General features: G+C 42.5%; 1 protein-coding gene across 6 annotated transcripts in view; it reads right to left on the reverse strand.

The window, feature by feature from the left end:
* LOC126187317 (TGF-beta receptor type-1) overlaps positions 1 to 14,974 on the reverse strand; it is a 168,199-nt gene that overhangs the window by 35,970 nt on the left and 117,255 nt on the right. For all 6 annotated transcript variants that reach the window (XM_049928322.1, XM_049928321.1, XM_049928324.1 and 3 more), the window contains exon 6: positions 14,547 to 14,714. In XM_049928322.1, the coding sequence (XP_049784279.1) occupies positions 14,547 to 14,714 (168 nt within the window). The remainder of the gene's footprint in view (positions 1 to 14,546; positions 14,715 to 14,974) is intronic.

Consider the following 14,974-nt stretch of genomic DNA (forward strand, 5'->3'; position numbering starts at 1 on the left):
ATAGCAATTCTTATTTTACTCTTCAATATCTTTTTAACTATTAATTCACATTTTTCAATAAACAAATTTACATCACCATCTAACGACCCACATAGGCTAACTACCACTATATTTTCATTCATTAGTTTTACACTACTAAACTCCCCATCTAGTTGTGAGGAGTACATAGATACATCAATTCTGGAAAACTTTATTCTTTCTTTGACAAAAATTCCAGCACCACCATTCTTTCTCTGTTTTCTACATATCATGACTTCCACAACTACCCTTGGAGAACAAACATATTTACTTGTTCTTGGGTTAACCAGTGCTCAGGTACACATATAACATCTACATGCTCAGTGTTACATAAATGTTCCAATTCTAATATCTTATTTCTAATAAAACGGGTGGTAACTTGTAGAAAAGTAAGTAGTTTGTCTCTGTCTGTATTCCTCTGAGTGCAATTTGAGTCTATACTTGAAGTTGTAGGTTCAGTTACTGTCTTTAATATTGATGCACTGTGATCATCTGTGTTATGATAGTCACATACCTGTTCATCCACTTGATGACTCACTTTGTTAACTGCTTTCTTCTGTGAAACCACTGCTGATCCAACCAAAAATCCTGGTCCCTTGGTTGTGGTTTCTTTCTTCGGGTTGACTTCCATATTCCACCTGTTGGTATTATCATTCCTTGAGCTTGAGTTGCTATTCTTCTTTTTGCAAGTAGTTCTCTCTTCTTATGTGGTGTCTTCTTTCCTGCCACATCATTTGCTGCTTCTTCTAAGTTTTGCACTGATCTCTTGGGTATATTTATTTCTTGAGTAATTGTCCCCTCCACACATATACAATTCACTTTTAAGGATTCTGCTGTTATATGTGCTGGAGTTGTGTCAGAAACAATTCTCACTGATTCCTTATTTGAGACTGCATTATCCTTCCATATTAGTTCTATTGCTGTTTTGTACACTTCCCTGTTTGTTTCCACTGATTCATAAATCCTTGTGGCAATTAGATCTTTACCAGTTGCATTTAGGTGCTGTTCATGTGCTATATACAGCTCCTTGTTACTAGGAGTGTTAACAAAACCTTATGGAAGCCTTTCATTTTTTTTTATTTTTTTTTTTATTTTTTTTAGTTTTCTGTTTGCGGATTGAATTTCTTGATTTACACAAGACCATTCAGGCAGGTACACTCCACATGTACCACTACAGCATCTTTCCCCACCTCGACCTGCCATCTCCACATCACGTGTCAGGAGATGTAGAATGATTTACCCCCACATGATGAACAATAGCAGACACATTACCGTTCTCCACTTGATAATGCTCAAACCCACAGTTCTATAGAAACACAATTCAATCAGAGTACCAGCCCACCAACTTTTGTCAGTTTGATGAAGGAGCAAAGCATGATCAAGCATCATGTTTTTCTGACTTTTCACCCACAGAAAAGAGAAATTCATCCTACAGTATTCCTCTGAAATTTTTCAGGAATTTTTCTGAATAGCTGGAGTGACCCCCAGCAAATTCAATTCGTTACTGGATTTATCGTAGGAGACGCTGCTTTATGGGGAACCGAAATGGTCAACTCTTGTAAAAGTTAAAATGAGTTCGAACAGATGTTTCTAGCTAAATTCTGGAGTTCTGGTGTGCAGCAGCACCTGAGAAAGAGGTTTACAATGCCGAAGTGTTTAACAGCCAGCAAGGTAACCTGAGGAAATATTTTGAGAAATATTTAGCGAAAATTAAGTTTTGGGATTCGCCGACCACCGCCAAAGACATTATTACGATCCTAAAAACAAGACTACTGATTCCAGTCAGAGAAAAGTTAGTAAACATCTCTGAGGAAGATAATGAGACCTTCCTATCAGTGTTAGACTCCTTAGATCTGATTTACGAGGACACTAGAGTTAATGATGGTAACACCCACATCAGTGCAGGCAGCCAGCACAATATAGAATATGCAGCAACAATGGTAGCTGATTGAAAGCATGCCACAGCAACAGCCAGTACCAACCCCACAATGGTTTCAAAAATAAACACAGCATGTACTCCAAAAATACAAAACTAAGTACAATAACAGGAGAAGACACAATCCAATATATAATTCATCACCACAGCAGTACAGAAACACACATTATAACACACATTATAACACACAGTCCCAACAATATGGAAACATGCAACCGACCAACGGCAATTATCAAAACAGTCAGTCTTACAATTCAAATTGCTTGTGGAAAGGAAATAAATGGCATAATCAAAGTGAAGGCCAACATACATCTTTCAATAACAGTTATACTCCACACAAGCCATAGCAAAACAATTTTCAGTCACTGAATGTACACTTCATGCAACAAGCGAAGGGACCTTCAAGAAGTCTGAAGCCTAAACGCCAGCATAATACACAAATTTATTATGCGCAAGCGAATACTCCAGAAGAGCAAGACCCATTTCCACCCGAGTTCGTGCCACAAAACCAACACCAGCTTGAGACGGAAGAAACTTTGAGAAACATGAACCATTAGGAAAGTAAACGCCGAGTGGAAAATTAAATGCAGCACCTTTCAGCCTCCTAGAGGATGCTGCAGGTTTGAATGGGGGCACCGTGTCCATTAGTACACACAAAATTAATGCAATCAGGTATGACAAAGAGAGAATCTTACGGGATGATCTAGTAGCAGACACTGAGACGAAAGACAATGATGACGCTTGGGATGAACAAGTTCAAGCTTCCATAAGAATATCAATTGCCAACATACCGGTAACAGCCATCGTAGATACAGGATGTCTTATCTTTATTTAAGCTATATCTTCTGTATGCAAAGTTTTATCACTTCCAATTCAAGGTTGCACCGTTTCAGGAGCAATTGGTCCACTAACACAATGTATAAATCTTCAAACTCGGCTTCAAATTGAGATAGAGTCTATTTCAGTAACATGCATTGTTCTCATTGTTAAAAACCTATCAATGCCATGTCTCCTGGGCATGGAATACTTGAGACAGATGAAAGCTAAAATTGATATTGAGTGTGGAACCTGTACTCTAGTAGTAAGTCAGCAACAGGTGACAGTGAATTTGTTAAGAAGTAAAGAGAAGGCAAAGTTTAGTGTGCATCAAATACAGTATGACAAAGGACTAAAAGACAATGGTACAGTCAGACAAGAGACATGACAGAGTTTGAAAGTGTTAATGATGATGACTATAAAGACCTAATACCCAATCATAATGAATTAAACGTCAAAGCTAGTGAATCCACTGAACTCTCCAAACAACAGAAGAATGAACTTTACAATTTATTAATAGAATATCAGCTGGCTGCACTGCTCTTTAAATGGTCAACACACTCAACCCAACAAGCAGCCTTCCTAGACGTTGACGTCCACCTCAAAGATGGCTACACCAGTACCTCCGTCCATATCAAACCTACTACTCACCATCAATACCTCCACTTCGACAGCTGCCACCTGTTCCATACCAAGAAGTCGCTTCAGTACAGCCTAGCCACCCATGGACATCGCATCTGCAGTGATGAGCAGTCTCTCTCGAAATATACCGAGGGCCTCACTGAAGCCTTCACTGACCATAATTATCCTCCCAACCTCGTACAAAAACAAATCTCCTGTGCCTTATCTTTCCAGTCTCCCACCACTTCCCAAAGTCCCACTGTCCAGCCACAGAGAAGCATTTCCCTCATAACTAAGTACCACCCATTACTGGAGCAACTGAATTACTTTCTCTGCCAGGGTTTCAATTACCTCTCATTGTGCCCTGAAATGAGAAATGTCCTGCCCACTAACCTTCCCACCTCTCCCACAATAGTATTCCACTGTCCACCAAATCAACACAATATACTCATCCATCCTTACACAACCCTTGCTCCTTGGCTCATGGTTCATACCCCTGTAATAGACCTAGATGCAAGACCGTCCCATACATCCTCCCACTACCACCTATTCCAGTCTGTTCACTAACATCACCTATCCCAGCAAAGGCAGGGCTACCTGTGAAACCAGTCATGTGGTCTACAGGCTAGGCTGCAACCCCTGTGCTATGTAGGCACGACAACAAACAAGCTGTCTGTCCACATGAATGGCCACCAACAAACTATGGCCAAGAAACAAGTGGACCACACTCCTGGCCTCAACCTTCATTAGTCACTGTCCTCTCCCATCCATCCCCTTCCCTGTTCCCATTCTGGCACTAAACTGCCGTCATTCCACCTACACACACAGTCGTGTGTGTGTGTGTGTGTGTGTGTGTGTGTGTGTGTGTGTGTGTGTGTGTGTGTGTGTGTCTTGTTGGCAAAGGCCAATGGCCGAAAACTTTAATTGTGAGAGACTTTTTGTTGTGCCTATCTGCAACACAGCATCTCCACTATATGGTGAGTAGCAACTTTCCTTCTCATAACATTGTTTCATTCCATCCTGGATTTTCCATTGTTTAATAATTAATTATCCTTTTTATACTATTAAATAAATTTTCCCAGGACAGCTGACACCACTCATGTGTTGCCTACATAAAGGACCAATGGTTGGAGAGGGTGGCATAATTTTGACATCTACAGTTTAATTAATACGAAAATGCCCAAGATTGTTTAGTCCAGTAAACTTCCCTGGCCAACAGTAGATCAACAAGTAAGTGATCTGTCAAGGAACACAGACTGTTAGTACATCTCCAAAAACCATTTATTCCCCCTTCTTATAGTCTGTGCAAAAATAGTCCAGCTACAAGTTTTGTTGGTTTGTTCTACCATGAAATATCCATAAGCACGATGCTACAAAACTTACAGTTTCATGGAAAACACAAATCTGAATATGCCTGGATTAGTTCACATTTAAGAAATAGGATGCAGAGAGTTACACAATGCTGTGCATGTAATTCACAGTGGTGTGCAATAACGTCCTCATGGGGAGAAATTAAAATGAGAATTCTACAAGAGTCAATCATGCGTTGTTCTTGCTCTGGGTTCATGCTTGACAATTTTATTTCAGACTGGAGGCAGAATTAGACCTTTTTTAATTGATGTTAGCATTATTATCACATTGAACAAATCAAGAGAGAAAGTGCTGTTATGAAAATTACTGAATTGTTTTACACAGATGGGCCAGTTGCAGTTGGGCAGGGGAGGGAGGGAGGGAGGGAAGGAGGGAGGGAAGGAGGGAGGGAGGGAGGGAAGGAGGGAGGGAGGTAGGGAGGGAGGTAGGGAGGGAGGGAGGGAGAGGAGGAGAGAAGAATCCTGTTTTTTACTGTTAAAAGTTACCTTCTCTGAAGAACAAAGTGTGCCAGTAAGTAATAACAAACAGGCCCACCTAGTTGGCCGTGCGGTCTAACACATGGCTTTCCGGGCGGGAAGGAGCGCCTGGTCTCCGGCACAAATCCGCCCAGCAGATTTGTGTCAAGGTCCAGTGGACTGGCCAGTCTGTAGATGGTTTTTAGGCAGTTTTTCATCTACCTTGGCGAATGCGGGCTGGTTCCCCTTATTCTGCCTCAGCTACACTATGTCGGCGATTGCTACGCAAACAAGTTCTCCACGTACGCGTACACCACCATTACTTTATCACGCAAATATAGGGGTTACACTCGTCTGGTGTGAGACATTCCCTGGGTGGTCCACCAGGGGCCGAACTGCACAATAACGCTGGGTTCTGCGTGGGGCGGTGGAGGGGTGAAGTGGACTGTGGTAGTTGTCATGGGGTTGTGGACCACTGCGGCTGCGGAGGGGACGGAGCCTCTCCATCGTTTCTAGGTCCCCATTTAACATACAATACAATACATACAATAACAAACAGGACAGAAAATTGTAAGTTCTTATGTGTGCTTAGTTACGGAAGTTTGAAATAGAACATCATATAGTAGTTGAATTGTTAGGTCTAGTTAATTTCGCATTCTATAAATGTATAAATTTACATATTTTGTAAACTTTTAGTGATTGATGTCCTATGGCATAACACATCCGTGTTTCTTAAAAAATTTAAAGAACTGCCTGAATGAATCAAAACTTAAAGAATATGTAGAAAAATGTATCTGCAGAAAGTGACAAAAGTTGCAGAGCAATAGTATATATGTGGATCCAGCAGTGCCCTCTCTTGTGTGACCAACTGCTAAATGCCTCCTCAGTGTGGTGAGTAGCAATCTGTCCTAATTAATAATGTTATTCCATTCCGGATCTTCTATTGTTTGAATATAGAAACATAAATTGACAACAGAAGGGAATAGCGGGAATACAGAATCCATAATACCTGACATTTGCTGCCCTACAGTGTTCAACTCTGCAGATACAGTATACAAAGTACTGGAGCAAAATAGTGATAAATAAAAATCCAGAGCCTTGCTGTTTTGAAGCAGTGAATAGATATTCTTCTTCTTCTTCTTCTTCTTCTTCCTCTTCTTCAGCTATATATGTTGTACACCACAGCAGTATTCTTCAGAAATTTGGATGTACCACAACACAGTCACATACTGGTAACTCTCACCACAACATAATTGCCACTAATTAACACTAGAGACTCCACATCCATCGTCTGTAAACATAAGCATATTTCCCGGCAGATTTACACACAATACAGCAGTGTAAGCATCACTTCAGGTGATGGCACAATCACTGAGCTATTTTCCTGCACCAAGCACATGCCTCTTGGAAACTGATTGTGTACTCTTCTTCCAGGCATGCTTATAACTGGCTGTCCAACACAAAGCCAGCAGAGATCCTGCCAAATACCCATCCTGGATACCAGCTGTTTGCATGGGCAGCCAAGCTGACAGCCTCAAAGGACTCTACTTGTAGCATGCTCTTTAAGTTGTCCTGAGCAGTCACTACCTGCCACCAACCACAGCCTCACGGTTCCAGTTCCACATGCACCAAGAGCCACCATGTTGCCACTGTGCAACCGCTACTCAACCGCCATGCCGGTTGGCACCAGCTTCATCAACCACTGGTCCTACCCTACCCATCAACATCGTCATACTATCAACCTGTCCTATGGCCTCCCTTTTTCCTCCTGCCTTCTGTGGCTGTCTTTGCACTTTTCCCACACTCCATTGTGGGCTTATCTTTGTTCTTTTTTTACTTCTACTCACTCCAGTGCACATCAGCATACGTCATCACACACAAAGTGCACCACATTTTATCCTTGCTTCCCTTAGCACTCTCAGACACATGCTGGTACACACCACTGTTTTCCTCTGGGCTCCAACATGCATCACCCAAGCTTCAAGGTGCACCATTGTGCACCACTGCACTCCAACACACTCGACTATGTGCCACTGTCCCTCAACACTCACAACTGCACCCCAATATTCACCAACACATCCCAATACCCACCAAAATGCTCCAAAACCACCGACGACATCAATGCATAGTGATGCGCATATCCATGCTCACCCCTGCACACTTTTTTCTTCCCCAGATCACTGGCACCCAATCAGTTACTAATCCCCCTATCTATCTCCTGTGTTCCTTTACACTTCTCAGTTTTTCTACACTTTCTCCTCAATCACTGCCATTCAAACTGTGATTGGGTGAAAATCACAGCAATATCTCTTTCCATTCTGTTTAGGCACATAGTGGCCAATCCCACAGCAGTCCTCGCAGAGCTCTCACAGGCAGCTGGCTCCAAGCTGAACGCCTTGTGTCTCCCCACCAACATCTGCCTTGGATCACGCCGTGCTGCCCAGTTGCTGACACACAACACCTAGGCGGCACCACTGTCCTCAAGTTCACACTACCATCAGCATTGTGGTCCCTCTGCCATCTGACAGTCACCCTCTTCCCACCACAACTGACACTCCCGTCCATATGACACAGCTGTGGCTGGACTCTCCCCAAGGGTGGCATTGCTCCGGACCAACTCCAGTTCAAATTTTTGGTACATCTGTCCTCTTCTGCCTCCCAGCTGTCTGCCCTCCGAATGCCACATCTCCCACTTCAAGGGGCTGGCATAGCTGGCCTACCTTGGGAGGGCATCACAACCCGCTCAGCTGGACACCAAGGACTATCACCACCTGGCATTTCTGCATGTGACATCTAACATCTCATGTGCCTGTGCTGTGTGGTGCCAACCGCAATCCACTGCTCTACATCTGGAAATGCACCTATGTAGTCCACCTCTCCACCAGCTGCCAGACATGTCTCCTCTGGCTGCACCCAACACTACACCTTCCATTCAGGGGGTAGATACATCTGGCCTCCCTAAAGAGGGTGTTGCTCTGCACCCCCACTGTGCCTTCACCACAGTTTCCCAATGGTCGCCTCCCCCAACACCTCTGCTGCAGGCCCGGCCACCAACACCACTCGCCTGACCACCTCCATTGCGAGCCCAGCCACATCTGGCGCCAGCCTTCACAATGCAGATATCTGCCGACATCTCTCTGGCCTTGTCATTCTGCGGCACTCTGGCGGTCCCAGACTCCGGTGCCACTCCACATACCTCATCTTTGGGACACACTCTCACCTTGCTTCCTGGAGATGACTTTGCGATCCCTCCCCTATGGCAATAGAGGTACCTCTTGGAAATTCAAGAGTACCATAGCATATTCAGCCTACCGTCAATGTCTCACCAAAGACTAGAGACTCCACATCCACTGTCAGTAAACATAATTATATTTACTGGCAGACTTGCAGAAAACTCCACACAATATAGTTGTGTCAGCATCACCCCAGATAACACCGTGGTCAAAGAAAATGTTTCTGTACCAGGCAAGTGTCTCCTGGAAACTTCCGCCAGGTGTGCATATAACCAGCCCACCACTGTACGACCAGGAGAGTTCCCACTGAGCTTCTGTCCTGGATACAAGCCATCTACATAAGCAGCCAAGCTGTCAATCTGGTGCCGAGCGCCATGGGTTTCGAATCTGCGCCAAACGGCATGGAGCTCGATGACCACTAAAGGTCTCTGCAGCAGTCACGCCGTTAGCCATGGCTGCGCACGCTCCTGGCCCTGAGTCTAACATGAGGGCGCCACTGTGGAGCACGTGGTCCCAGCGGCCAATAGCGACATACACTGTCATGTTTTTAGGCGGCTGCCTCTCACGCAGTGAGGCACTCTGTTATTAGCGTTGAGTCGGCTGATATTTCACTTACAGACATCGTGTTTCATTGCATGTGTTGACTTTCTGTTTGCAAGTGGACATTGTTTTGGTTTCATGAGGTTATCTCTTGTGACCCCGTAGCTTAATGCTTTGTTGTTGATCTTTTAGTCTTGCTCAGTTGTTTGTCGTCATGCTTGTCCTTCCATTCCCATTTGTACATCTTGTTTGTTCACAGGCAGCTCCCATTCGGTCCTGCCACGTTACACTATCATTATGCAGCCAATGTTCAACCACCAATCACAATCTCGCTGGACACCACCTGCCCAGCATCCTTCGAACTGCTCAGCTGTCAGCAGGTGCAGATACTGCTTACCACTGACCACTGCCTCGTGGGGCTCAGCGTCTGTTGATGTTGTGAGACATTTCCTATTTTGGTGATGAAATTTAGACTGTGAGTGAACTTCCCATTGGTGGATACAGTGTTGACTCTCTTCTTGTAGTCACGTAATTATTCATATTTTCTTGTCATCAAGCACTGTCTCCTACTTTCTTGTTATTCATGTTCTACGTTCAATGGCATAATAAAAAGTGGTTACGAACATAAAACCATAGTTTATTTCCAGCCCATTTTCTGTTGGTCTTTCATGACTCCATCTTTCTATTTGGTTCTTGGTTGACTTTGACCTAGTTGACCATCTGGATTGCCACTTAATTTTCTTTTGGCTAATCCTTTATCACTCACCCATGCCATTTGTCCCAGCCATCTCAATTTGGCTAATTTCATTTTCTTTTGGCTAATTTCATTTTCTTTTAATAAGCGTATCTTTATATACAGTGTACAGCTCAAGATTATACCTCTTACTCCATCTTCCTCTTTTTCACATTGGGCCAATGATTTTGCAAAACATATTTTTCTCAAAGGTTTGTAGCATTTCAGTATATTTTATGTTAATGGACAAGTTTCCAGAGCATAAGTGAGCACTGGTCTTGTAAGTGTAACACGTAAAATAAGAGAAATGCAACCACTCACTTATAGCGGATCAATGCATGTACCACAAACAGAAAACAGCTTTCACGCTACTTTCTGCGCACTCTCATTTTCTAGCAGAAACACACACGACACAGGCACACATACACTCCCACGAGCACAGCAAGATTGGTTATTGACACTCAGTTAGTGAAAGCAGTTGCTTGACCCGATGGAAGTGGAGAAGGGGTAGAGAAGAGCACAAGAAGTAGGAACAGGTCAGCAGAAGTTTAGGCCAGGGGGATTGTGAGGGTGGAGGATGTGGTGAAAAGACAATTCCTATTTGGATAGTTCAGAGAGACATGTGCTGGAAGAGAGTATCCAAATGGCTCGCATAGTGAAGCAACTGTTGAGTACACTTGTGCTGTGATGTATGTTATGTTCAACAACTGGATGTTCAAGTTTGCAGTTTGCCACAGTTTGGCCTTGTGAGTAGACAACTGGTTACTTGTCATGCCTATGCGTAATGCTGAACAATAATTGCAGTGTAACTGATGTAAACATGGTTGCTTCCACATGTGGCCCTGCCTTTATGGGTAGGAAATGCTTGTGACTGGAGGCCGTGGTAGGAAATGGTGGGTAGGTGTATGGGACAGGTCTCACACATGGGCCGACTACAGCCAAACTGTGACAAAAAGCAAACGCTGTCCATCCAGCTGCACATGCTGTGCACCACAACACAAATGACCTCAATAGCTGCTTCACTACATGGGCCGTTTGATATTCACTCTGAGCACAAGTTTCTCAGAACTATTCAGATGGGAACTGTCTCTCCACCACTCTCACAATCCCACTGAACCTCCAATAACCTGTTCCTACTGCCGCACCTTACTGTTCCCCTTCTTTCTTCTCTCCGCATCACTCCTTCTCCATCCACATTGTGCACCGCCTTCTCTCACAAATTATCCCCCCCCCCCCCCATATGTAGGTGCTCTCTCTCTCTCTCTCTCTCTCTCTCTCTCTCTCTCTCTCTCTCTCTCCACCCCTTGACCTCTCCTCCCCCTCCACTTTGTAATGCTTCTCCCTTCTCTCTCTCCCCTCCCTTACTCCCTCTTGATCTTCACCTTTCTCTCTTCTTCCCCCTCCATTTCCCCTCCTCTCCTATATCTCTTTCTGCTCTGTCCTCTGTACTTTTTTTGTCTTCATGTGCAGGTGCAGAGATATCTGTCCAATGATCTGCTTCTTTTCTGTTACCACTTTCTGGCATCCTTCCCTACCACTTTCCCATCTCCATGAGCTCAGGCAACTGCCTTCAGTAACCAGATATGAATAATCAGTCTTGTCATCACCGTGTGTACATTTGGGTGTCTGTGTGGTTGTATGTGTGTGAATGTGTCTGTTGACAGCTATGGATCACTGTTTAACTGTGTCATTTGAGTATGTGGCTGTCAATCATTGACATTTAACTGACTCAACTTTCTCAAAAGTATAATTACCCAATGTTATTGAGGGTGGCATGCTCTCCTTACATGTTTTCTCAGCAGCCCTATATGTTGTTTTCTGTTGGTTAACATTCAATCCCTTATTCCTATTTACCTGCTCAAGCACCATGAATATCTCCTCAACTGCTTTCGAAGTTCATGTAACTACATCTACATCATGGACACAAGCGAGTGCCTGCACTAATTTACAAAAGTTCATTCCCCATGATCATCAGGTTTGCATCCCTCATACCCTTCTCCAATGCAACATCGAATAGGAGACACACCAGTGCACCTGCTTGCCTCACATCACCTCCTATATCTAGTGTGTCAGTCATTATTCCTCCCATTCTTATATTATTTTACACATTGTTCATTGTCATTCTAATAAGCTTTAATGATTTTTCAGTTCCCAATTCAGTCAAAACATGATACAGTTACTCTCTGTCTATGCTTCCATATATTGCTTTTTAGACAGTGAAGAGGTGATGCAAGCCGATCCCAAATTCAATTTTCCTTTCTAAAATTTGTCATAAGGTGAAGATAATCTATAGTTGACTTCTCTGGGAGAAATCCACAACAATATGAGCCAGTCTCCCTCTGAACATTTGGAAGGTGATGGTTGAAGTGTGTATCTGAGGATACATAATACTCCAAGTTTAATACAGTAATTCCTTGAGGGTTGTCATACTACAATACACTTCCTTTCTTGTATATAGGGCACATAATTCTGCTGGAGCAATTTCTCCTCATCTCATACTGAAGCAATTAGCTTTAGGAGAATATGTTCTGACTGGCTGCCAGCTTGCTTCAGCATTTCACTGAAATAGTATCTGTTGTTAGCAACTTATTGTTCTTAAATTTCTTCCAAGCAATTGTCACCTTTTCCAGAGTTGAAGGGACAGGATTTTTGTCCAGGTAATTTATTCCTTGTGAGTCAGTGAAGTCTCTTGGTATCATTATGGCATTGAGGGGTTTACCAAAATGTCATTTCCCCTCACTGATGATTTTCTCTGTTTCAGCCATTATCAAGCTAGTTTTTTCTGGGCAGCATATACCTTCCCATAAATGTTCCTGTTCTCATTCTTGGTTCACAGAAGCTCCAGTTCTTTTATTTATAATTTCAACCACTCTTTCTTTTATGTTGACTGAACCCATTTTCAGCATTCCTTTTTTCTTTTTAATAAACTTCCATCACTTCTCTTGCACAATTTCATTGTACAGATTTTCCCTATGCATTGTTCTTTTCCTCTGTTGCTATCTAATACTTAATATCAAACCATAAAATTTTAAGCATCATGCCTCAGTTTGCAGTGTTTCAATTGTTGACATCTTCAGTGCATTCTTTATGATTTCCCATTGATATTCAATATTACTGCACTCTTCTGCCTTTTCAAGAATCTGTGGTATCTTTTACTAGTATTGCTCTCTTTTTGGTGGTTCTATAGGTATTGTATTTATGTTTGTTGCTTCAGGTTCCTTAGTGCCCACATCAAAAAGTGGTCTGAATCTAGATCTGAGTGTCTGAAACTCCTTGCATCCATGAGATCTGGCTCGTGGGTTGCATCAATCAACGCATGATCAATCAGGTTACAAATATTCCTGTTGATAATTTATATGGTCCCTTGTGAGTAATCTTTGTGTGGGAACAATGAGGAGCCCACAGCCATGTTTCATGACATCGCAAATAAGATGAGCCTTGTTCAGTTATTACTGTTTGTGGTGTGTTTGCTGTGGGGTCTAGTTATTGGTTTAAATACCTGTTCTATTCCTATCTGAGAATTTAGGTTACCGGAAACTATTTTTACATCGTGGCCTGGGCAGCCATCATTTGTTTTTTACAGGAGTTCTTACTTCTTTCTCAGCTTCTCTGGTTGGTGCATATGCATTGATTGTAGAATAATTGAAATATTTCCCCTTAATCCTGTAAGAGTCTTGAACTAGTAAGTATGAGCCCCATCACAAGATACTTAAACTGGTGGTGTACCACAAATACAAATACTGTTCAGAGCTTATGCTTCTCCCATACAGCTGTACAATATGCTAGCTGCTCACTTTTCTAGAGTCCACTATTGGTCCACCTTACTTTTAGCAGAGCCCTAATATTTCATTCCAGTTACCTATTTTGATCTAGTAGCATCCCCAGGCATTCTGGGCAATGCAGAAACCTCATATTCCAGGTTCCAATATATAAATCTGAATCATGAATTATATTTCTACTCTTCCTTGTATGATTTTATTGTTCATTATCATTGTCCTTTCCCTTCCCATGTTTGTCTCCATTGACCAGTCCAGCTTTCTTTATTGATGTTTCATGAGTTGAGTTAGTTTTCCATAGTGGGTTGTCAACCCTATCTCTTTCAGCAGAGGGGTAATTTTTAATCAGAGTTTTCTTTCCTTAGCCTTTGGGGAACCAACCCCACATACTACAAGACAGCAATATCTTCACTGAAGGCCCATTAATGACCACGTTTTAGGTTTCCTCTTGGGGCTCCACAGTTATTGAAATGGCCTCAAGGAGCACATAGTCCCCACTGTACATCACAGCTAATACTGTGAAAAGATTGTTAAGTATGCAATTTTAACAATATGATTGTATACGAATAATATAAACGAAAACCTACAGAAGTAAATTTTATCATATTACGGTTTCTGGAATGGTAAGGCTGCAATGGTCAAGTAAAGTTCATAAAGAAGAAGAGAGGATTACAATTAGACATTTGTAGGAACAACATATACCACAGCACATGGACTAACACAATGTACTTTAGTATGGTATCAGATTCTTATTTTTGTGAATGTATCAAAGGATTTTACAGGTTCTTAATGCATTCATGCAATACTGCACCTAAAGCAGCTAGAAATTTATGTGCAATTTGAATGGGAAAAAGGAGGGAGATAGAGGGAGAGGGAGAGAAATCGAAAGGGGGGGGGGGGGGAGATATGGGATGAGGTTTCACTAACAGTGAAGGCCCAACCTTCTCGACAAGCTTCAAGAGTACATATTATTTTCAATAATCATTATTTCTATTTCAGTTGTGTACATAATAGCAATTCAATACATCCAGAACAATATACTGATACCTTGTGTTCCAACAATGTCCATATGCAAGTGAGCTAGACCTGTTGCTATGGAAAGGGACATTCGGATCATGCCAGCTGTGTCCACAGTGCACCTATTCAAGTAGTCAAAAAGGGAGCCATTTTCATGATAATCTGTTATGAGCCACAGCTGTGTCCATGTTCCATTGTCTGAAATAAAGAAGTCACAATCAGCAATGAACTAAACAATTTTAGGTACTTGCCAACAAACCTAGTAATATTTATGCACTGCGCCATCTTGAAGTATTTACATTCACCTACATTCGCATTTACAACTCACTATCTGCCTTATGGAGGTTAATGTAAACTAGCTTCTTCCACATTTATATATCATCTTCCATCCCCCCCCCCCTCCCTCCCTCTCACATCACTGCAACTTTATTATGAACAAATAAAGATTATTATTATTA

Source organism: Schistocerca cancellata, chromosome 5 (genome assembly GCF_023864275.1).
Source record: "Schistocerca cancellata isolate TAMUIC-IGC-003103 chromosome 5, iqSchCanc2.1, whole genome shotgun sequence".
Lineage (NCBI taxonomy): Eukaryota > Metazoa > Arthropoda > Insecta > Orthoptera > Acrididae > Schistocerca > Schistocerca cancellata.